We start from the raw sequence: 24,592 nt of genomic DNA on the forward strand, positions 1-24,592 counted from the left end.
TTTTTTCCCTCTTTCTTGTTACCTCCACCACCGAAGGTGGACCAAGGTTTTGTTTTCACCCATCTTTCTGTATTTATTTGATTGTGAGCAGGATATCTCAAAGTTGTGGATGGATTCAGACGAAATTTGGTGGACAGGTTGGGTGTGCGATGAGGACTAATTGATTCGATTTTGGTGAAGATCCGGATCTGGATACGAGAATTTTTAGTGATTCATAACCATTGAGAGATAGGACCAAAAGCAACGTGTAGCGCGATATTTAAAAAAGTTGTGGACGAATTTGGTCGAAACTTGTTGGACAGGTGGGGTGTGTGACAAGAACGAATTGACTTGATTTTGTTGAATATCCAAATCTGTATCCGGATATGATAATTTTTTGTAATTTTATACCATTGAGAGATGGGGTAAAAAACGATAAATAGCACGATATTTCAAAAACTTGTTGATGGATTATGACAAAACTATATGGATCATTTGGTTAGATGACAAGAACAAGACGATTAGATTTTGGTTCACGTCCGGATCCAGATCCAACCAATCAGTGGGATTCAAAACATAAACTGCTCAGCCTGGCGAAGGTATGTGCTCGGCCAAGTGCCGTTCTAGTTTTTCTCTGAGATTTACGTTTATGGACAAGCAAAGTGACAGAGGGTATGAACTGCCAGTCGTCGGTCTGTGTGACAACTCTTGGACAGAATAAGTAAGGGCATGAATGAGCAGGAAAAGAGAGATGAGAGGAGGACATGAAACACTCCAATCTGCAAGTAAGATGCTTAAGAAGGGTTAATTACAGGTAATAAATATTTGGGGTAAGGTTGAGGGTTGATGGGATAGTGGTGCACCACCTGCTTGAAACCCTGCATGGAAAAGTGTGGTAGTGCAGCCTCTGGAAGGTGATTGCTCATGTGGAAGAAGTGAGGAATATAAGGGTTGAGGTGTGCAGTCATCGTAGATTTTGGAAATTTAACCTTTAGTGGAAAATTGTGTGCATTCTGGAGTTGATGGGAATGGTAAGAAGGCTGTGAAAGCAGAGAGGCAGTAAAAAAGGAAAAATAAAAAAAACAACAAAAATGAGAGGCTACCAGCCAGGGTGAGATGATGTTTGCCAGGATTTAAGGACATGTTCCATTTATCAGACCAGAATTATGATCATTTCCAGATCAGCAGAGAGTTGTGCAGATGCTGTCTGCCAATCAGTGTGATGCGGGTATTGTAAGAAATAGTGTGGAGTCATCTGGAAAAAATGAAGAGGGGGTTTTCAGTGCGTCAGAGATGTAAATTGTGTAGATTAAGAACAAGACTTTACCTGAAGCCTTGAGAAATTCCAGCCTCCACTGCAAGAGGAGTGGAGAGGATTCCATTGATAGCAGTTTGTTGACTGTGTGAATGAATGTGGCCTTGTATGCCAGAGGGAGAGAGTTTTGCAAACAAAGCAGGTTGGCATACAGTCAAATGCCTGAGATATGGTGAGGGTGAGATGTTCCCGAGCTCTTGTTTGAGATTTAAGGTCTCCATCTATTGCTGAGAAAGGGGCGATATTATCGCTAAAGTTGTGACCTGGATGGAATCCAAACTGATATTCATAGATCAGGTTGTTTAAAAAAATGAGAGAATTCCACAATTGTTCTGTGGTTTTGTTTTTGTTTTCATTTTTATTTTCTATACATGATCGAGGCTCATGGAAGGGAACAAAATGGAAAGGGGGAAACACGAACAGAAGAATATAAGTGAGATAGATCAAGGGGAAGGGAAGAAGGACACATGGGGCTGAACAATCTGCACACAAGCTGGATGAAATAGAACAATAAGAGGAAGAAGAGGAAGGGGCAACCTGGCATGAAACCAAAGGAATAAACCAACCACCAACTTGCAAACAAAAATAGGTGATGGTGAGGAGGAAAAACGATAATAACCTGGAAAAAATAAAGTGCTTGGAAATGGGGTCATTTGTGGTAGAATATATCATGAGTAATGGATTGGGGATGACCTGAGGTAGTGGTGGACAGCTGTCTTAAAGGCCTGTCAGGAAGAATGGGACTGAATAGATTTGGGGAAGTTAGTTCCACAGGCACGAGAAAAGGCGAGCAAATGAATGGAGGTGAGCAGTGAACTTGGAATTTTAAAGTTTAACAAGAAGAAGGTTACTGGCAGATGATGTGTGCCTTGCAGACACCTGGGAAGGACATAGCCAAGAGAGGGCAGAGGGTGCAAGACCAAAAAGGAGGTGGTAGAATACATAGAGGCCACCAACCTGACTGCAATTTGACAGTAACAGGCCTAGACACTCGACTTCGTTGTTAGAGATCTCAATGATTTTTAGGGTCTTGCTTTCCACAGCATCATTTTGGGAAAGGTGTGAGGCAGAGGTGCCAGCCCAAAGGGGAGAGCAGTTCTCCGTTAAGCCACAGATGAAGACCTTGTAGGTTGGCAAAAGTTCAGCCTGGCTGAGGAAATCCCTTGCACGATGAAGGATGCCCAGTCGGTGGTTGGCTTTTGAGGCATTCTTGGAAAGATGGTCAAGAAATAAATATGATGGCTGATGGTGAAATACAAGACTGGGCCCAGGACACTGCCTTGGGACACTCTAGCCTTGACAGGGAGAAGAGATGAGAGGATCCTGTTGAGCGATATGCTGAATACAGGATTTGGAGGAACTCGGTGATCCATTAGAGGAGGTGGCCTTTAATGCCATAAGTAGAGTTTGAAAATCAAGGTAGACTGTATCAGATGCTCAAGATATGTCCAGAGGTGACTCTGATCTCGTGTCTGAGATTGAAGGCTTCCATCCATTGTTGGAAGAGTAGAGGCAGCATGTCCAAGGTAGAATGACCTGGTCTGAAGCCCAACTGATGTGATCTGAGATCAGTCCATTGGAGAAGAGGAAGGATTTGATGTCAACTGCAATGATATATTCCATGACCTTGCTTATAATGGGAAGAAAGGTAACTGGCCTTTAGTTAAGATTATCAGTTTTTGCACCATGTTTGTGTGTTTCAGTGGTGTTGGCTAATGTTGAGGCAGATGGAAACTGCCTCAGAGAGAATGTTCGATTGAACAGAGCAGAAAGAGGATGAGCAAAGCAGCAGACCAGGTTTTTAGGAGACATGCACTGATGCCCTCTGGGCCTAGAGTCACAGAATCTGAGGTGAGATTTGCCAGAAACCTATCTACCTTCTCAAGTGGAAAGTATCCAGGGGCAGTTGGGTTCGAGAGGACTCGGGGAGTTGAGAAGAGATGGGCTGGGACTCGGGGAGAGGAGATGAGCTGGGACTCGGAGAGAGGAGAGAGCCGGGACTCGGGACTCGGGGAGAGATGAGGAGTGGGGAGAAGAGGGACCGGGACTCGGTGAGAATAAAGGAGAGGAGAAGGGAGGAGAGGGGCCAGGGAGATTAGAAAAGAGGAGGGCCCCAGGAGAGGAAAAGAGATGGGCTGGGGAGAGGAGAGCAGAAGGGTTGGAGAGAGGCGCGGAAACAGCAATATATGAACACAATGGTGGATGAGGCTTTGGTTTACTTTCATCAAGAGATGAAGAGAGGTAGAATGAAGATCAGATTGGGAAAGGTGTTTGGAAGCAAGCATGTGGGAATATTGAACATTTTAAAATTGATGTTTAAAAAGGTTTAAATTGATGGACAAAGAGAAGAAAAATAATTAAAGTTATTTTGGGTCGCTTTTTATTTTTTGAATGCGAATTTGTTTTTTGCAGCAATTCTGATTTGGATGAAATGTGCCTTTTAACCCTTTGAGTACGGAATTTTTTTTTTGATAAAAATACCCCCGGTACGGGATTAATTTGGCATTACGGGAATGCAACCACGTACTGACGATCTATTTATAGGTATAGTCGATGACGTGTAGTAACGTCATCCGTACACAAAACTTTTTTGTGTGTTGCGGCACTGGACGTCATCCGTACTCAAAGGGTTAAAAATTATGTTTTCGATATTGGTTGAAGATCCGGATCCGGATACTGGAATTTTAAAAGTGATTCTTCACCATTAAGAGATCGGGCCATAAACGATATACAGCACGATATGTCAAAACATTATGGAGGGTTATGACAAAACTTGGTGGATAGGCTGGTTGTGTGACGAGGACTAATCGATTCGATTTTGGTGAAGATCTGGATACGGATACAAGAATTTTTATGATTTTTAGGTGATTGTTCACAATTGAGAGATAGGGCCAAAAATGATGTATTGCACGTTATTTCAAATAGTTATGGACGTGTTCAAACAAAACTTGGTAGATGAGTTGGGTCGGTGAGAATAACAAGCTGATTCGATTTTGGTTAAGGTACCGATGCAGATTTGGCCTATCAGTAGGCCACACAACGTAAACTGTTCAGCATGGCGGAGGTATGCGCTCTACCGAGTGCTATTCCAGTTATTGGTGTTGTGATTGATTCCATCTGTGACATAATTGTCTCTTTGTCATTGATCCACTTGTTTAGCAGTTCATTAAATCTTATTTGTACGCAGGAATCTTCATAACAAATGGTGCTTCACTAAGTTATTTTGAGTGTGTACACTCACTTTTATTCTCTAGCTTTCAAACCAGTAAGGGCCTGGGATACTCTTGCTACTTCATGGCAAACTACATGGTGTTGACATCGCTGAAGGCCAAAGGCAAAGTCATAGATCACTGCATACCTTACGACTTTCAACCCAAGCAGGTATGCATTCATTTGTACATTTGCTTTTTAAAATACTGTATAAACTTTACTTGAATCAATAGTGAGTACCTTATCTGTTCCTTCTTCTTATTACGTGTACCAGCAATTGTTTTGATTGCAGTCTAATGAAACGAATTATTTTCAAACTGATAATTTTCACCCAAAATTTACCTTGAGATGAACTTGCTCTCCTGCTATAAATACTATCCGTGGGTTCTTTTTATTTGGTTTCTATAACAATGGCAAAATCATGCTGGATATTTCCCATTTCAATTTTGTTCTTTTGTTTGGGCAGTGGAAAGAAAATGAAGGGTGTACGGCCATTTGAGACCATAGTAATGTATTGATAAATCATCAACCCGAGTTGAGCAGCTACGGTCCTTCAGACCATAATAAACAAAAACTTCAAAAACACAAACCAAAGGTCTCAGAAGAGCTACAGGTTGCCTAAGAACTACAAACAAAACTCACACTAACCTAACATGTCCCCTCTATCCATCCGCCCCATAAACCAACACACATTATAACTAGCTGCCCCTACCTCGTCCGACAAAGACACCTCTACAACATCTTTCGTACGCTAGATCTCTGGGAGCGTCTGGTGGATGCTGTGGGATGATTGAGTTCCGCTTGTCTTTTTGCTTGACGAAGCACCAAGGCTACAACAGCAACATTGTGTGTCAGATGATTTAGTGGAGTTTTGCATTTCTCATTCACCATAAAATAAGCAATTTTACGGATTTTGATATTTGATTTAGATACCATAAATTGAAAACAGAAAATCGTCGTCGTCGTCGTCGTCCTCTTCATGTACCATTGCTCTATACAGAGCGACAGTTCTGCTAAAGTAGTTTCTTGTCTGGTGTTACTTTCCTGGATGCGTCCACAGAGCGGAATCGCCTCTTTTGTATGATCACCGTAAAGGTCCACAGACACCGAATTATTATTTCTTTTAGGATGTGATTATATAGATTTTTAAGTAATAAAATATATAAAAGAACTGAATGTGGTTTTTAATCCCAATAATTTTTTGAGGCGTTACAGTTAAAAAAAGCACATCTGTTGGGTACCACCCCTAAAAATAGTGATGATCATGACATCACCTGTGTGACATAATCAAAGGCAAGGTTGGCTCAGCATGCAATGGATAATGTCTACGCAAGTTGCTTCAAACTTGTCACAAAGTGATTTGATGACGATTTTTCTGTTCAAGAATCCTGATAGTCAAAATCATTATAAAAACTACCCGTAGCAAAAAAAATTCCCGCGATGACGTATCGGGTCACGTAGATAATAAAATCGCCATTTATTTTGAGGGCAGGGCCAATCGAACGTAAAAGGACACACAAAGACATTAATATCTTCCTTCCAAAATACTTATTCAAAAAAAGAACGATTAAGTGTTAAGTGAAGCAATATCTATTAATTAAACGAAACATGATTTCCTGTGTCTGTGGCGCTTTAACAAGGTAACAACTCAGGTTAACAAAAATATTTGCTAATTTTGTAGAAATGTCAAAAGTTTGCGATGAAAATTTTCTTTACAAAGGTGGAACTTTTTCTTTCTTTCTTCAATTGTCTGAAATGCTAAAAACTCGTTATAATGTCGTTAAAGTAGTATATTACAAATAATGATCACTGTTGGTCTTCTGTTGTAGTTTTATTCAACAACTAGACATTTCTAGTTTTGTTTTCAATTCTGGGGTATCCCATAATGCATCATTTGTCATCAATCACACTTTACTGCTGACCTATTGATGATCAGCTGGCTAAATCATAACTGAGTTTTTAACCCTGCAGTGGTACATGATCACCATCGTGTATTTGTATAATCGCTGGCGGAACAGCGAGATTAACTGCTTTGTCAATGGAAAACTCATCTCCTGCGGGGACATGCCGTGGCACGTGAACACAAGCAATGTAAGTGACTCGATTTCACTATTTAATTGAACTGAAACTTATGGAAGAACTGAATGACAGGAGGTAGAAGGTTAGCTACTGACAATGCTGTAATGGTGGTAAACCTCCGTAGTGGGGCAACTTAGCATAACAATTGTGCATTTTGTGAGGAAAGCACCAAATTTGGCACACTAGTAGACTATCATATTATGAGAAGATCTGGATATTGGACCATCTCAGATTCAGAGATTTGATTTTTGCAAGATTTCGATTCGATTGGGATCGAAGGGAACACCTTCTTCGTCTTCTGTACAGTGAAGTTGCCAGCCCTGAATTCTCTGGCTACATCTGGGTGCTTCATTGGGAGTGCAACCATGTCCCTCAGGTGAACAGGGACCCACCTGGCATAGTGTGTGTGGTCTGAGGCATGGAACCATGGGACCAGTTCCGTCAGGGCATCAAGGTACATCTTGAATGAAGCCTGCCGCAGAGAACGCACGTAGACCAGTACCAACATCTCTAGTTCCAGCACAGTTGCCCAGTACTGAAAGTTGGGAATGTTTTCTCCTCTCTGGTGACACCAGTCTTCGAACTCAGGCAGGTCTTCTGCATTATCAGCATATGTCATACTGTGGCGTTCATACGCACGGTGTTGCAGGATGTGCAGTGCCGCTGCAGTGATTTGATGAGCTCTTCTTGTGCGGGTGACGTGGGCAGCTCGCAGGAAGGAGTCGGCCGTCCCTGGCGTTGCAATCTCAGCTTGCAAATCTGCAAAATCTGCAAATCTTCCAAAAATAAAATCTCTGAATCTGAGATGGCCCAATATCCAGATCTTTTCATAATATGATAGTCTACTAGTGTGCCAAATTTGGTGCTTTCCTCACAAAATGCACAATTGTTATGCTATATTTAGCTTAGCTGCCGGACTACCAGTGAAGACCTGGAAGAAGTATTGAGATTGGACCGACAAGGGAAGGTGATTCGACTAGTCGGGTAAAAGGTTGATAAAGAACTTAAGGGGAGCAGTAAACCTTAAACTTGATCAAACACATGTCGGGTGCTGGAGTAATGTGTTTCATTGCATCTCCACATTGGCATCACAAACAATTCTGGTGGTGATCCCGGGTTTCCATGTGCATATGTAACAAAATATTCCAAAGTCTATTTTACAAGGCCCCTCAATTTGTTTTCCCAAGGTATGTCTTGCATCACTTGTTGGCTTTCTAGTAATATCAGTCCCATGATGACTCGGCCAGATTGGTGTTGGTGGTCAATGGCCTATTAATAGATCTGAAGTTAATCAAGCTCATGTGTGAAGGTGAGCATTGAGGCAGGATTTGAGGGGAAGAAGGACATGGGAAGGAACGGGGAAGAAGAGGATGTGGTCTTTCCAGACCATGATCGATTTTAGGCACACAGCAGAGAACAGAACGAGCTTGGTTCGGCCAATTTACTGATATTTCAGCACATTCTTTCGCACAAGAATGCAAAAATGTTTATTTTCATTTTGCCACTGATAACATTTTTGAGATCTTTATCTAATTGTTTACAGAATGAGTTTGCTGCCAGATTGTTCTTGCACAAATGACCTTTTGTATATTTTAAGCTTATGGAAGAACATGATAGTGGAGGGTAAAAGGTGACATATACTGACAGGTTTGACACAGCAAGCACGAAAAAGAACGACCAGGAAAGGAGGAGGGATGGCGACTTTGTGAATGTAAAAGGTTGAATTAGGCAGAATTAAAGGTGGGTAGAAAGTAATGCGAGTAGGCATGGGGGTGGGAGGGTGGGGTGGGTTGAAGGGGGGAGGCGCACGGGGTCGACGATGACGATGACACGATATTGTGGTGCAACGCTTGCTTTGAATCCATGGAGGCAAAGGTACGATTGATCATTCTCAGGAAGACAGCTGCACAAATGGGAGGAAGGGGGACCTTAGTGGAGGTTAGCAGAATGCCTCAATTATTGGAGTTCAACCAGCAGTGGGTGCCAACCATGATGGAGTGGAGATGAAGAAGAGGAACATGTGCATTTTGGAGAAGCTGGGGGAGCGTCAGACAGCTGAGAGAATATGTTGGAACCCATCTGTGGATCGGTCCCATCGGCCGATGGGTCTGCATTGTCATTTCTCGTGCATCCACAGATGGGTCAGACCCATCGGCCAATGGGACCGATCCACAGATGGGTTCCAACAAATAGACGGAGTTTGAACCAAGGAGAGTAGGTAAAAAAAAACCCAGAAGCTATAGACCTGTCTACAATGTGGAAGCAACACCCTTGCACTTTGGCCTCATCGGCGGAGAGGCCATTAATGGTGTTGAGAACTTTTGATTCCACAGAATCCAGGAGAGATGTGATTCTGGGGCAGCACATTCTATATGGGAGAGCAGTACTTACTCCATGAGTTATGAAGAAAAGTCTTGTGGGTTTTCAGTAGTGTTGATTTTTCAACGAAAAACTTGGAATTATGGAAGATGCCTCGACTAAGACTACATTTTGTGGCCTGTTTTGCTGTGTGGTTATACGATAAGAAGTCGGTGTTTGAATCTCTTCCTGTGGCTGACCATGGGAACACACAGGTGGGTTCATTGTATGATGTTTATGGAGTGACATGATGTTTATGGAGTGACGGTGTGAAATTTGCCAGGATTTAAGGACATCAGACCAGCATCTAATCAAACTCCAGATCAGTAGTGAGGGATGCAGCTGCTGTCTGCCGATCAGCGAGATAGGGTGGTGTATGACACAATAGATAGTTGTCTGCTAGATAGTAGAGATGGTTTTCCAGAGCATTGGAAAGATTGTTTATGTAGTTGAGCATGTCCAGCGTTGAGTGACCAGGATGGAATCCAAACTGAAGGTCAGAGATGAGGATGTTTGCCATCAAGAAAGAATTGGCATCTGCAGCGATGATGGATTCCATTTACAACATCAGCAACTGTATAGTAGAGGCACACTTGGAGGAAGAATGAGCATGGGGGAGAATGTGTCAAATGGAGGAGGGGGGAGTACAAAGTGCGGTGAACAAGGTGGATGGATACAAGTGTGAACACAGCAAGAAGAGGAAGAGAAAACAGGAATGGAACAAAAAGAGGGAGAGGGGTGGGGGGTGGGGGGGGGTAGAGGTGTGTGGAGTGGGGAGAGGTGGGTGGAGGGTGGGGGGGGGGAGAGAGAGAGAGGTGGGTGGAGGGTGGGGGGGGGGAGAGAGAGGTGGGTGGAGGGTGGGGGGGGGAGAGAGAGGTGGGTGGAGGGTAGGGGGGAGAGAGAGGTGGGTGGAGGGGGGAGGGAGGGAGGGAGGGAGAGGTGGGTGGAGAGGGGTGGAGAGGGGGGGAGAGGGAGAAGTGGGTGGAGGGGGGGAGAGGGAGAGGTGGGTGGAGGGGGGGAGAGGGAGAGGTGGGTGGAGGGGGGGAGAGGGAGAGGTGGGTGGAGGGGGGGAGAGGGAGAGGTGGGTGGAGGGGGGGAGAGGGACAGGTGGGTGGAGGGGGGAGAGAGGGAGAGGTGGGTGGAGGGTGGAGAGATGGAGAGGTGGGTGGAGGTGGGGAGGGAGAGGTGGGTGGAGGGGGGGGGGGAGAGGTGGGTGGAGGGAGGGGGGGAGAGGTGGGTGGAGGAGGGGGCAGAGGGAGAGGTGGGTGAAGGGGGGGGAGGGATGTGGGTGGAGGGGGGGTTGGGAGGGTGGGGAGAGGTGGGGAGGGGGAGGGAGAGGAGAGGTGGGGAGGGGGGGGGGAGGTGGGATAGGTGGGGAAAGGGGGAAGGAGAGGTGGGGAAGGGGGGAAGGAGAGGTGGGGAAGGGGGGAAGGAGAGGTGGGGAGGGGGGAAGGGAGGGAGGGGGAGGGAGAGGAGAGGAGAGGTGGGGAGGGGGGGTGGGAGAGGTGGGTGGATGGGGGGGGTGGGAGAGGTGGGTGGATGGGGGGGGGGAGGGAGAGGTGGGTGGATGGGGGGAGGGAGAGGTGGGTGGGAGGGGGGGAGGAGGTGGGATAGGTGGGGAAGGGAAGGTGGGGAAGGGGGGGAAGGAGAGGTGGGGAGGGGGGAGGGAGGGAGGAGGATAGAGGTGGGGAGAGAGAGGTGGGGAGGGGGAGGGAGATGTGGGACTCGATAATCTGGAAAGTAAGGCCTGGATTTTGTGAGTGTTTATTAAGGTAGAAGCAGTCATGAGTATTGAGTATGGATGGCTGATGACCTGAGGTGGTAGTGAACAGCCATCATGAAGTCCTGGAGGAAATAAGGGGATTGAACAGACTGATGAAGCTGGTTCCACAGGTGATGGAAATGAGGAACAAATGAATGGAAGTTACGAGTGAGCCTGGATTTTGGAAGTTTCACCAGGAATAGGTTATTTGCAGACTGTAATGCAGAAATATGAGGTGGGCATTGGGAGGAGGAGGTACAGACAAGGAAAGTGCAGAGGGTGAAATACCAGAAAGGGCGTGGTAGAAGACAGAGACCACCGACCTGTCTGGGATGTAAGAAAAGCAGGCCTGGAGACTGTTTCATCGCAGGATATTCCAATGAATTCTGAGAGTCTTGGTTTTAATGGCACCAATAAGTGCAAGGTGTGAGGCAGGAACACACCAGCCAAAATTGGGAGAGCAGTACTTTATTACATTGAGCTCTGGGTAAAGGCCTTGTAAGCCGATCAGATTTGCCAAGGACAGACTTGGTATGACAGAGGATGCCCAGTTGGTGGTTGGCTATGGAGGGTGTCTTGGTTTTTCATGGTTTCACCAAGAACAATCATAGCTGATTGTGAGGCCCAAAAGTTTGAGTCACTGAACTTCAAGTGGTTTGTTAAGGAAGTATATGGGAGGGTTCATCAGATGGGCCTTACAGACAGACAGACAGACAGTCAGACAGAGAGTGATATTGATAGTGGGAGATGTGTCAGGGTTGAAAAACATATTGCAAGTGTTGTACAAGCTCCGGATTTTATGGAGGTCTGCAGAGAAGGAAGAGGCCACTGCATACCTATCTGAAGGATTAGGGATGCTACAGCAGACGGTGGAGTCATCACCAAATAGATGAGCGGGATTTTCCAGACAATTGGAGAGATTGTAGATGAAGAGGAAGAACAGTACGGGGCCCCCATGGCAATGACTTGGGGCATTTCCAGCCTCGACAGGGAGACTATCATTTGTTAAACACTCATTGACCACGAGAGTGGAGGAAATAAGAAATACAGGTGTGAAGGTGGCCATGTGTCACAGGGCAGGATGCCAGAGTGTGTCAAATGCCCGAGTTATGTCTAGGGAGATGGTTGTGACCTTTTTTGAGGTTTTTCGTTATCTGACCATGAGGTTTTTAGGCTTAGGATTTATTTTGTTGAAGAGAGGGATATGTTTCCAAGATGGATAGAAGGTGCTTTCAGGTGTTAATCACCACAGGCCTCTCTCTCACGACTTGATGTTGTTTAAAGCACAATCTTCACTGCCATGAAAGTATTACATTTTTTGTGTGTCCTTGGCTTGATTTTGCTGTGTTGAGCAAACTTTGTGTGATTGCCTGCAGACTTTTGACAGGTGCTTCTTGGGTGCTGCTGACAGCAGTGATACTCTGAGGACATTTTGTGGGCAAATTGCAACTGTGTATCTCTTTTCGGAGGCCCTGACACCTGCAGAGGTGGCTTCAATATACCACTTGGGTCCATCTTACAAGGCAAGGGTCATATATTTAACAAGACAGAACACCTAACAATGCAAACGTGTGTGTGTGTGTGTGTGTGTGTGTGTGTGTGTGTGTGTGTGTGTGTGTGTGTGTGTGTGTGTGTGTGTGTGTGTGTGTGCGTGCGTGCGTGCGTGCGTGTGTGTGTGTGTGTGTGTGTGTGTGTGTGTGTGTGTACTGGTCAAAAGTTTTGGAACACCTCCATTTTTCCAGTTTTTATTGACATGTACGCAGTTTAATGTCTCGATGTACTCTTAAATTAAGCATAGAACAAATAAACAATTGGAGATCAAAAAAAGGAAATCATAGAATCATTTTGTTTAACAAAATTTAATTTAAATTTTTGACTCAGCAAAGTAGCCACCTTTTGCAGCTATAACCGCCGAACACACTCGTGGCATTCTTTCTACAATGGAAATCAAATATTGTTCGGGAAGTTCTTCCCAACACTGTTGCAGCAGTTCCCACAAATGTGTTGCACTTGTAGGTTGCTTTGCTTTCACCCTTCTGTCCAGTTCATCCCAAACCAGCTCGATGGGGTTTAAGTCTGGAGACTGTGCTGGCCATTCTATGATTTGAAGCCTACCGTCTTGTTCTTTTCCTCGAAGGTAGTTTTGACATAGCCTGGAGGTGTGTTTAGGGTCATTATCTTGCTGTAGGATGAACCCCTGACCAACTAGGTGTATACCAGAGGGTATTGCATGGTGCTGCAAAATGCTGTGGTAGCCCTTTTGGTTCAGGGTGCCAGTCACTCTGTGCAATTCGCCGACTCTGAATCCAGCAAAAGAGCCCCAGACCATCACGCTTCCTCTTCCATGTTTGACAGTTGGTGTCACACACTGAGGAACCATCCTTTCGCCTACTCGACGGCTTACAAAAACCCTGCGTGATGAACCAAAGATTTCAAATTTTGATTCATCGGTCCATAAGACCTTCTTCCAGTCTTCTGTAGTCCACTGGCGGTGCTTCCTGGCCCAGGCAAGCATCTTTTTCTTATTTTGCCATCTTAGCAATGGCTTTCTTGCTGCCACTCGACCTGTCAAACCTGCAGCTCGAAGTCTTCTCTTCACAGTTGAAACTGAGATTTGCTTACTTCGACCAGTGTTAAGCTGTGCTTGAAGCTGTTGTCCTGTGAGCCGCCTATCTCGCAAGCTGTTGACTCTCAGAAACTTGTCTTCTGATTATGTTGTGGCTTTGTGTCTGCCAGACCTCTTCCTGTCAGAGTTTCCTCCAGTTTCCAAGTGCCTTTTGATGGTGTAGGAAACTGTACTCACTGACACCTTGGCGTTCTTTGCAATTTCTCGAAAGGAAAGACCTACACTTTTAAGGGTTATAATGGTCTGTCAGTCTTCCTTTGTTAATTGCCTTTTTCTCGCCATTATGATAGCAATATACAGTGACGTGAAAAAGTAAGTACACCCCATGTAAAGTTTTGACTTTTTCAACATATTTCAACATACAGCTATTTGGTCTTCATTTCAACAATATTGATAGATAAAGGTGATATAATATAACAAATATCATGAAACATTTACATTTTCTAGTCCATTGTATAATTTAAATAAACATAAATGCAAATTTCGCATGTGGAAAAAGTAAGTACACCCGTACATTTATCAATACTTCAAATACCTAAAATTAGAATCAGGTGCACCAGCTCAGGTGCAAATGATTAGAACATCATTAGAGAGGATCTTGGAGGAACCTGTCTTATTTAAACCTCAGACATTTAGTTTGGTTTGCTCTTTGTTGTTGAAGTGTGCGTAGTCACCATCCCAAGATCAAAAGAGCTCTCTCAGGCCTTCAGAAAGAAGGTTATAGATGCCTCCGAGTCTGGGAAGGGATTTAAAAAGATCTCCAAACAATTTGAAATCAATCATTCGACTGTCCGGAAGATCATCTACAAGTGTTGAAGATTCCAAACAACTGCCAACTTGTTCAGGCCAGGCCGCCCCATCAAGTTCAGCCCGAGAGGAGACCGCAAGATGCTGAAAGAAGTCTTGAAGAACCCCAGAATGTCATCACGGGACCTACAGATAGCTCTTGCCACTGTTTATGTCAAAGTGGACGAGTCTACCATTATAAAGAGGCTGCACAAATTTGATCTACATGGGTGGTGTGCCAGGAGGAAACCGTTGCTGTCCAGAAAGAACATCAGGGCAAGACTAAAGTTTGCCAATGAACACCTAGGCAAAGACCAGCACTTCTGGAACAATGTGCTCTGGACATATGAGTCAAAGGTAGAGCTGTTTGGCCACAGTACCAGAAGACATGTTTGGCGACAACCAAAGACAGCATTTGACCACAAGAACCTGATACCAACTGTAAAGCATGGTGGTGGAAATATTATGGTTTGGGGCAGCTTTGCTGCATCAGGGCCAAGGCAGCTCACCATCATAGAATCCACGATGAATTCTTCATTGTACCAGAGGGTGCTTGAGGATAATGTGAGGCCATCTGTCGGACAGTTGAAGCTCAACCGAAGGTGGACCTTGCAACATGACAATTTTTTTTAATTATTTTTTTGTATACTGAATCGAGGCTCGTGAAAGAGCTAACATTTACTTCACAAACAAATCAACCAGACAAACAAAATATATAAAAAGAGGGAGCGGAAAACAAGATGGGGAGAGAAGGGGAAGCACACAAACACAACATTTGAGAGCAGGGAGATGTGTGGAAGGGAGAGGGCTTGGGGGGAGGAGGCGTGGGAAGGGGGGGGGGGGAGGCGTGGGAAGGGGGGTGGCGGAGGGAGAAGTATAAAACACAAGGACACCAAGGACTTCCAGGACAGAAGTTGGTATTTCAAAAAAGTGGAATTTGGGTGAAATTAGCGGGGGTAGAAAAGATCAAGGTTTTGGATGGGGGAAGATAAGAGATGGTGGTGAACAGCTGTTTTAAAGACCTGGAGGGTGGAGTGGGATTGAAGAGAGTGAGGGAGTTTGTTCCAGAGGTGGGAGAAAAGAGGAATGACGGAGTGAAGGTGAGCAGAGAGTCTTGATTTTGGCAGTTTGACCATAAGAGGGTTGCAGGCAGATCTTGTGCGACCTGTAGGAATATTTGCGGGACAGAGCCCAGAGAGAGCTGGGGGGGCAAGGCCAGAGAGGAGTCGGTAGAAGACGGAAAGACCACCAACCTGCCTGCGGTGAGTGAGTGAGAGGCCCTTGGAGTTAGCTTAATCGCGGGAGATTCCAATGATTCTGAATGCTTTGGTTTCAACGGCGTGAAGACGAGCTAGGTGTGAGGCAGGAGCACCAGCCCAGAGGGGAGAGCAGTATTCCATTGAGCTGCGGATGAAAGCCTTGTATGTGGTGAGGAGCTCAGGTGTGCCAAGGAAGGACTTCGCACGACGGAGGATGCCCAGTCGGCGACTGGCTTTGGAGGCCAGATTTGAAATGTGGTTTTCCCAGGAAAGGTCATGGCAGATAGTGAGACCCAAAAGCTTGAGTTACAGAACTTCTTGGAGAGGATTATTCAGAAAGTGGATGGGAGGGTTGTCCAGTCGGTCTTTTCGGAGAGACATCGTAAGAGTGTGAGATTTGTCAGGATTGAAAGTCAATGACCCTAAACATACCAGTAAATCCACCAAGGAATGGCTGAAAAGAAAGAAATGGAGGATTCTGGAATGGCCAAGTCAAAGCCCGGATCTAAATCCCATCGAGATGTTGTGGGGGGATTTGAAACGAGCTGTGCATGCAAGAAACCCCTCAAACATCGCACAGCTGAAAGAATTCTGCATGGAGGAGTCGGCAAAATTTTCTCCCAGTCGATGTCAGAGACTGGTAGACAGTTATAAGAAACGCCTACTTGAGGTTGTTTCTGCCAAAGGGGGCAATACCACCTATTAGAGCCAAGGGTGTACTTACTTTTTCCACATGCGAAATTTGCATTTATGTTTATTTAAATTATACAATGGAATACAAAATGTAAATGTTTCATGATATTTGTTATATTATATCACCTTTATCTATCAATATTGTTGAAATGAAGACCAAATAGCTGTATGTTGAAATATGTTGAAAAAGTCAAAACTTTACATTGGATGTACGGACTTTTTCACGTGACTGTATATCTATATACATGAGTATATACAGGTATTCCAGTAGATCTAAGATTCAGTGCAGAATTTTGATAACTTTTCCTGTTTCTTCTGGAACATGAGAGACTATTAATCACCCAATAAATTCCCACATCCATATGTATTACAGTATAAAGAAATATGTCTAATGGTTTGTATGTTGTGAAAGTTCACCTATCCAGTTATCATACGAAAATACACAATTTGGTGGCTGTCAGTCTGTCTGACAGTGATACATTCGGTTGTTATTTATCCAATCTGAATCAAACTTGACAGGAGGACTAAAGGTCACACGATGGAGGTTGTAGTGACCTCACTTTCCCCCCTCCCCAAGGGGTTTTTCCGCCTTCGGCAAAATCCACGTTGAGGTGTATATCCATGTTAAGATAGCTAATCATTTCGTTTTTCCAAGGCCGCTTCTAATAACAAAAGTAACAACAACTCTATTGATAACAGCATAATATTAATGTTATTACAAAACAATATCAATACTAATAATACCCCCTCCCCCCAGGGGGGTTTACCTCCTTAGACAAACGCTGTGTTAACGTGTATAAATAGCTTATTGCGTTGTTTCGAGCCTAGATCTACTGAAATCTATATACCCCAGAGAGGATAAAGCATGACCCTTCCTGCCTCTCCCGTAGGGAATGGGTGTACTAGTTATTATAAATTTGTGTGTGAACTAGCAGGATATCCATCACACACAGAAAAAGCTCCTTTGGAGATGAGAGATAAGAAACGTATTGCCCTTGACAATAACATGCAGATGCACAGACCCTAGGTTAGACACAATGCACATTAAATGCATCGATGCAGGTTGTTCGGATTCATCCAGTCAAATTAAATCAGTAAAAAAAAATTCTTGAAAAAGTTCGGCTTACTAGTTGGTCGAGCTGTTGTTTCGGCGAGAATCCACTCGCCTTGGTCATGGCAGATGTTGAAGTGAAGAAGAAGCTTGAAAATCGCAACATGACTTCAACTGTTGGTAGGTTTAATCGGGCCATTGACCAATCTGAGCATCCCTTGACGATGGCAGACGACGTGGGAGAGATGTTATAGCCTTGTCCCACGTCCGTGACAGATTACATCGCAAACTGCCCTTTTTGTTGAGAGATGGTGATTCAACTCCTTCCCAAATGGATTATTTAATACCGTGAGCAAACCACTTTTACCTCTGTCTAAGATGACCAGTGACTGTTATCAAAGCTGCCACCATGCAAGTGCAAATACGTATAAACAGCAGGGTTCAAAGCTCCTTCACAAGCGAGACAATGATGTTGTTGACCCATGCCCAAGCCATCTCATCTATCCCTTAGGCTTTGCAGCACACCTCAAAACATGGATGGTAACCTTGGGAGAAATAATTTCCTGGGAAACTTAGTGTGCCGGCGACATGTTCCAATTATGTGGCTTCTCTCTCCAAAGTCAGCAGGGTATTTTTAGCTTCAAAATCTCCCCCTTTTCATGGAATGCCAGCCCACGGGGTTTATCCTTGCACTATCCTCCAAATGTTGAGCATCAACTGCAGAAGCAGCACGTCCGATTAAAAAAGGAAATTATTGCGTTAGAATCGTTAGAATTGTTAGAATCGTTAGAATCGTTAGAATCGTTAGAATCGTTAGAATCAAACCGCCAACCTTCCAGACTCGGAGTGGGCGTTCAAACCACAATGCCGCTTGTCCCACCTGTTGAAGCAACTGACATGAAACATCATTATATGTGTGTCCGATAATGCAATGTGTGACAGTCAGAACTCGGGAGTTAGCAAGCATAGACCTCAGGAGAAAAAGCATGTGGATTGGGGCTCACGGAAACACAATTTTATAACTGGATGTGGCTGAATTAAATAGGGGCCTCGTGGGTTTCCTTTGCTCTAATTCTATTTCCGTATCTGCTCGTTAACCTTTGATTGTGCCCCTCATGGCTATTCCTTGATTTTCGTTATTGCTCATGTATTGTTTGCAATCCTTCTGCTTCTGTAGCTTTATTAAGCTGCTGGATTATGTGGTATATCACTATATGTCATGTTCAAGTTAATAAATATGCTTCGTTGAGGACATGCCAAAACTTCACAAGACTTCCTGATGAAATGGCCAAAAATCACAAGAGTACAAATTACACATGATCTTGGAGGAATTGAGCAAAGATATGCAACAAACCAGCAACGTTAGAAATTGCAACAAATGTTTATGCAACCTGTGTTAAAAAAAATCCTATATTATGACGTAAATATTTTTTTAAAACGCAAACTTGAACTAAGAAGGGTTTTAATGTTTTTTATTTTTATGGAATTAATTACCTCTGCCACCGAAGGTGGATGGGGGTTATGTTTTCACCCCTGTCTGTCTGTCTGTCTGTCTGTCTGTCTTTGTTTGTCTGTTTGTCTGTCTGTGGACAAGATATCTCAAAATGTTGTGGATGGATTCGGACGAAATTTTGCAGAGATGTAGTGTATCTGACAAGAACGAAATGATTAGATTTAGGTGAAGATCCCGATTCGGATCCGGCTACTATAATTTTTTAAGTGATTCTTCACCATTGCGAGATGGGGCCAAAAACGATACTTAGCAGGATATCTCAAAAAGTTATGGATGGATTTGGACGAAACTTGGTGAACAGGCTGTGTGTGAGACGAGAACGAATCGATTCGATTTTGGTGAAGATTTGAATATGGATTCAGACACCAGAGTTATTTAATTTCTGAGTGATTCTTCACCATTTAGAGATCGGGCGAAAAGCGAGATATAACATCATATTAAAAAAAGTTATGGACTATATATGACTCAACTTGGTGGATGAATTGGTTCGGCGACAAGATCAAGCCGATTAGATTTTGGTCGGGTCCGAATCTAGATCCGGCCTGTCATTGGGATACAAAACACTGTTCAGCCTGGCGGAGGTATGCGCTCCACCGAGTGCCGTTCTAGTTTGTGATGTTATGATGATTATTAGCCCATCGCCTGCTCAGCAGGAGATGGGGTTTTGCAATCACTTTTTTTGAGAGTTGGCAGGGGTGGGGTTTGAAATACATTAATGACAAAGTTTGGCAAGCCTTCAAATTGTAATATTATTGATAATGACACACAATTTAACTTCCTATACTAGTTCGTAAAAGGCATTTGCGAAAGGTACAGTTAAATATCTCAAGTACAGGAAATATCATCTTTTTCTTCTTCGTCTGTCTTCTTCTTTCTCTTATTCACCCTCCTTCTTCTACTTCTTCTTCTTCCTCTTCTTCCAACGGTTATTCCCGTTTGAGGTTGGCCACTCTATTTGCTTCTCCATGTTGCTCTGTCTACCGCCTCCTTTTTCCTCTTGCCCACCAGCTTCATATCCTGTAGAACTGAATATGAACAACAATAAGAAGCTAAACACTAAACTAGAACAAACATTTTGTACTGTCCTGACTTTCAGTACAAAATAGATTAATCCACTTTCTCAAACCCAGTCTGTCCTACAAAGTCACCAATTTATATTGTTTGCTCTTCCAAGGCTCTTTAGCTCTGTGGAGGTATACACATAGAAGTATCAGCATCCTAACTTGTTTCTATCTCTTGCATTGATTGGTATTAACCGGGGAAGTAAAATGGTGGCACATAAGGTACTTCAAGCATAAATTAGTGACCTCGGTGAAAACGAGCCTCAATTAACGTGAATTTTTGATAATGGTGAATGCAAAAAAAAAAGATTGATCTGAAACGAGCAATCGCAATTCAACCACGTGAAAGGTCTTGCTTCTCATTGGCCATTTTCCTAAGCTACCACCCGTGCTGTGTGAACACTCCAAACTACAGCTCCTTGGAAGTGGAGCCTGATCCCCCTGATCCTCATGATCTGTCTACAGTGGACAAAAATGACATCCCTTTATTATCCTCACGCTTTTTGAAAAAATATAAAAACTGGGGGAGGGGGGGGGGATATTGGAATCTGTTCTATTGCCCCCCCCCCCCCCACTCCCCATAGTTCTATTCTTATTTATTCTTTCCTATTTTTCACATTTTATAATTCATATATGTCACCATTGCAAATATATCAAATCCTGTCTGGCGTGGGCGATTAAGTAGGAAACCGCTGGAAAGTAGCCAATGGCCTTTTGATTTAAATCTAGCCGATTAGACATGTTATTTCGTTTCTGCTTCTTTGGCTTTAAACTGTTCGAAATTTTGATTTAAAAAACCTTTTTTTTAGACTTTTCATTTTAAATTGAGAGGCACATGAAGATCGTTATTTGTTGAAGAATTAACAAGTAGCGACAGCAAATTTACCTTTTGACGAATCCCTCATACATACAAACGTCGCAATCACAGCACAGGCATTCAATTGCCCATCCATACCTGAGCTACCAACCAGTCCTGCAAATATCTATGTACCCATCTATTTCAATGCTCCTAGGTATCTAGCCCTATTAGTGTAGCAGCATAGCAAACCTGTTGTGCATTTTGTGATACAAGCACCAAATTTGGCACAAATGTACATTAATATGTTGCGAACATTTTCAGATATTGGGCCACTTGAAATTCTCTCTTTATGTCCGCCATATTGGATTTCAAAATGGCCGCCACTTGAAATCTACATTTGCTATTATCTCTGGACGTAATGCAGCTATTGACTTGATTCTGGTATCTAAATGTATGTTTTTGGGGGCAAGGAATCCAATGGTACCAATTTCAACTTAATATTATCTATCACAGTCTGTTATATAATTTTATTTGGAAATTATCTAGGCAAATATTGGATTCAACACAATACTTTGAAAAGAATGTCTTAGTTCTGTAAATGTCTTAGGTATAATACTGACATGCTACATGGTCTAGTATTTGAGGCTAGGTGTACTGGTATCTGAGGCTAGGTATATACCGGTACTGAAGATACGTGTACATAAACAGTGTCATGTTAACAAGTTCAGCATTGCCACAAGTACATGTATGTTGTTGACTCATCGTCATGTGCAGTCCCCTTCACACACACAGAGGGCTGTGCACTGAAGGGCAGCCTTTTTGCACTTGCAGCGCCTCACACACCCTTTCTTGCACTTGCAAGAAACCAGCTCAATGCAGCTGTGAGCTGCCTCAGTTAGCCTGGTCCAGTAAGGTGTGTACTGTCCTTCTCCAGTCCTTGACCAACCCCAGTTGGTTGGTGGAGGGAGCTCTGGTGCTGGCAGCAGTATCTGACCCCACACATGTCCACCTTGATACACTGCCCTCTTGACATGTTCCTCCAGGAAGAGTGGAAGCAGCGACGTGGGGCAGATGACTCGAGCATCTGGTGGCTGTCGGCTGGCATGAAATGCAGCCCAAGATGTGTTGTCATTGTCCACTGTACCAGTGTTGTCTTCCAGGACTCGCTTTGCATTGCCTAGCCATTGGTATTCTTCATCAGTCTGCTGTTTGAAGTCTCCTCTGGTCAATGACGCCACTTTAGCAGCTGGGACAGGCGACTTCTTGATGCTGCTAGTGACAGGGGGTACATCAGTGTAGTAGTGCGGCAAGGGGGCAACTGTCTTGGACCGTGCATCCCCAGATCCTCCAACAATGACGATACTCCGATCCACTCCTTCACCAGTGTAAGAAGGATGTTGTATGAGGGAGATAGCGGTACCATGGAAGGAGTCCTTTGATGTTGTTGCACTGGGGTTGTGATCTATGTTGTCTACAGCGGCAGTTGTAAACACTTTGCCACGCATCTTCGGAGGGCAGACCACTCGTTCTCTGTGAAACTGTTGGCAGACACTGTTGCCCATCTGTGCTGAGAGCTGGAGCACTCTATCATAGGAGATGCTCAGGCCAAGGTGTGACAGTCTGTCGACCAATTCCTTCTTGCGTGTATGAGCATGCAGCATCATCCCTATGTATATTGGAAGTGGGGTCTCTTGTGCAACACTGTGCCTGACACTGGTGGATGATGTGGTGCCACGTGTTCGCTTGTGTTTGATGCTGTTGAACTTCAGTATCTGAGCTGTGGCAATTGCTGCAGGGTTAGTGTCTGCCATCTGTTCCTTGATGCTGGGTCCCTCTAGGATCATACTGACTAGGGCAAGCAGCAACGGTGGCACAGATTCTTCTTGACATACTTCAGGGAATCCTGTGAAGGGCTTGGCTTCTCCAAACATGTGACGGCGAACAATCTGTGCAGCATGGGCAAGATGGACTGCATCACTATCACTGTCCAGCTCGCAGGCTTTGGCAAGAGCAGCACCGACATCTTCTTCAAATGCCATCAGGATGTCTCTCTCCTTGGTGTGTGCCCGCATGTCAGGAAACTGAGCCAACAGTCTCTGTTTCAGTCGTGTGGAGTGGACTCTCGTGTCGAGCTGGACTCCTAGCTGTTCCATTCTGGACTGATAGAGCTGGACAAGGTCAGCCAATCTGAATACTGGTGCCGTCTCCTCATCTTGTCTGGTTTCTTCAATGTAGAGGACGAGTTCAGCGAAGACAACTGCCGACATTGCTCGCTCTTGTTTTGTGTCCTGTGATCCTGTTGACTGGGCCTTTCTTGTGCGATTGTAAAGTCCTATCAAGCACCGTGGGTGATACTGGGCGTCCAACGCTATCATGTCCCCACCACTGAGACGGCCCAGCAGTTCTGTATCACCAAGAAGGGTTGCACAGGCACGCACCCGTTTGTCCATTTGGAATGTTGCAGCTTTCCGAAGACTGTCAGCCCCAGCAGGTTGTTCACAGAAGAAACAATTTTCTGGGACCTTCTTCTCTGTACTCGATGAGCGTGAATGTAACCTGGTGCGTTTGCATGCAGCTTGTTCCTCATCGCTCTCACATTCTTTCTTGAGTGCTCTCTTTTGTGCTCTCTGCAGTTTGGTGTTGTTGTACTGGAGCCTGCATGTCTGATGATATTTTGCACCGTGTGCAACCATCGCAGCTTCAATGCCATGACCATCATCGAGTCTTTCCAGGTGAAATGATCCTGGAAGCTCTCCAAGTTCACTGAATTTGACCAAGTTCTCTGCGAGTGAACTGTACCCACTCCCAATGTCTTTTCTCTTTGATTGGTCAGGTTTGGTCAGTGTCTCCGTCTTGTCCTCTTGACATATAAGGCATAACTTCCAGTCAGTTGTGGTGAGGTGCTGTGATGTTGATGGTGAAGTTCGCTCAACATCAGCTAGTCTGAAGCTCTTGGACATGGTGGAACTGTCTTCTGAATCTGCAACGATACAATGATATAATGTTAACATTTTGTTATATATATAATAGAGGGGTTTCCTCCGCCATACTAATGGAGAGGAGGATAATTCCTCTATATCGTAGAGCATTTAGCTTGGCACACTTAGGGAATTAGTTTTGTGAGATTATGCCGGAATTAAATTTTCACCCATACCGGAGGCAAGAAGAGAAATAAAATCACATGAGATTCTTTAGTTAAAAAATATTCCCAAATTTATTGAATATTTACAAAACATTTGAATTCATAAATTCTTACAATATTTACACAGCCAAGATTTAAATATAAATCAGTCTAAACTCTTATTAGGTTGGACAGTACATTTTCCAGACATACCCCGTTCTGTTAATTACAGCCTTCGTGTTAAATTCAGAACATGTCAAAACTGTCAGTGTGGAATACACACTTCACTCAAAATACTACTTTATATAAAACATTTCTAATTTAAAGCCTTATAGTAAGAATTTCAGATAAACCCCAAAAAAGTAAGACCAGGTTGGCTATTAGACAACCTGCCTCTGTCGTGCCCACCAGACAAGTGGTTTTAGCCAGCACACATGTGTATCAGGTAAGCTTGTGCTGAGTACATCATACCTGAACAACTCAGTGAGGCAGAACACAGCAGTGCACACCAGGGTGACCCCTTCAGTGCATAAACCAATTAACCTGTCCACTGCAGGGCATATAGAAATGAAGTTATTTTCTGCATATAATAATAATATAAGTTCAGTTCTATATAACAATTTCTGTTATCACCACTACCACTACAACTACCACTACTACAAGCTTTGTCTGGAATTTTGTGGACTAACAGACAAACAGACATACAGACAAGCTGGGATCAAAACATTACCTCCTTCCACCATTGAGTGTAGAGGTAAACATCATGGAAATTATATCATGCCCTAGATTTAATTCATGCTTACCCGTGTATTTGCTTCACTGGTTCACAAGGTCTTTTGCATACATGTAATTCAGACTCTCGTCTTCATTGCTGACCACACAATGTTGTCTAGCTGAGCCCAGATTGTATGTAATTAACTCATTTATGTGGAGTCACAAGGTGATTTAAACACAGCCACACACAAAGAACACAGTTGATG

General features: G+C 44.0%; 1 protein-coding gene across 2 annotated transcripts in view; it reads left to right on the forward strand.

Annotated features, from left to right (window-relative positions):
- The window catches only part of LOC137425478 (lipopolysaccharide-responsive and beige-like anchor protein), a 722,436-nt gene that overhangs the window by 104,281 nt on the left and 593,563 nt on the right, over nucleotides 1–24,592 (forward strand). For both annotated transcript variants that reach the window (XM_068113965.2, XM_068113966.2), the window contains exons 6-8: nucleotides 4,549–4,675; nucleotides 6,476–6,595; nucleotides 12,080–12,226. In XM_068113965.2, coding sequence (XP_067970066.2) covers nucleotides 4,549–4,675; nucleotides 6,476–6,595; nucleotides 12,080–12,226 — 394 coding nt within the window. The remainder of the gene's footprint in view (nucleotides 1–4,548; nucleotides 4,676–6,475; nucleotides 6,596–12,079; nucleotides 12,227–24,592) is intronic.

Source organism: Myxine glutinosa, chromosome 4 (assembly GCF_964187855.1).
Source record: "Myxine glutinosa chromosome 4, kmMyxGlut1.1, whole genome shotgun sequence".
NCBI lineage: Eukaryota > Metazoa > Chordata > Myxini > Myxiniformes > Myxinidae > Myxine > Myxine glutinosa.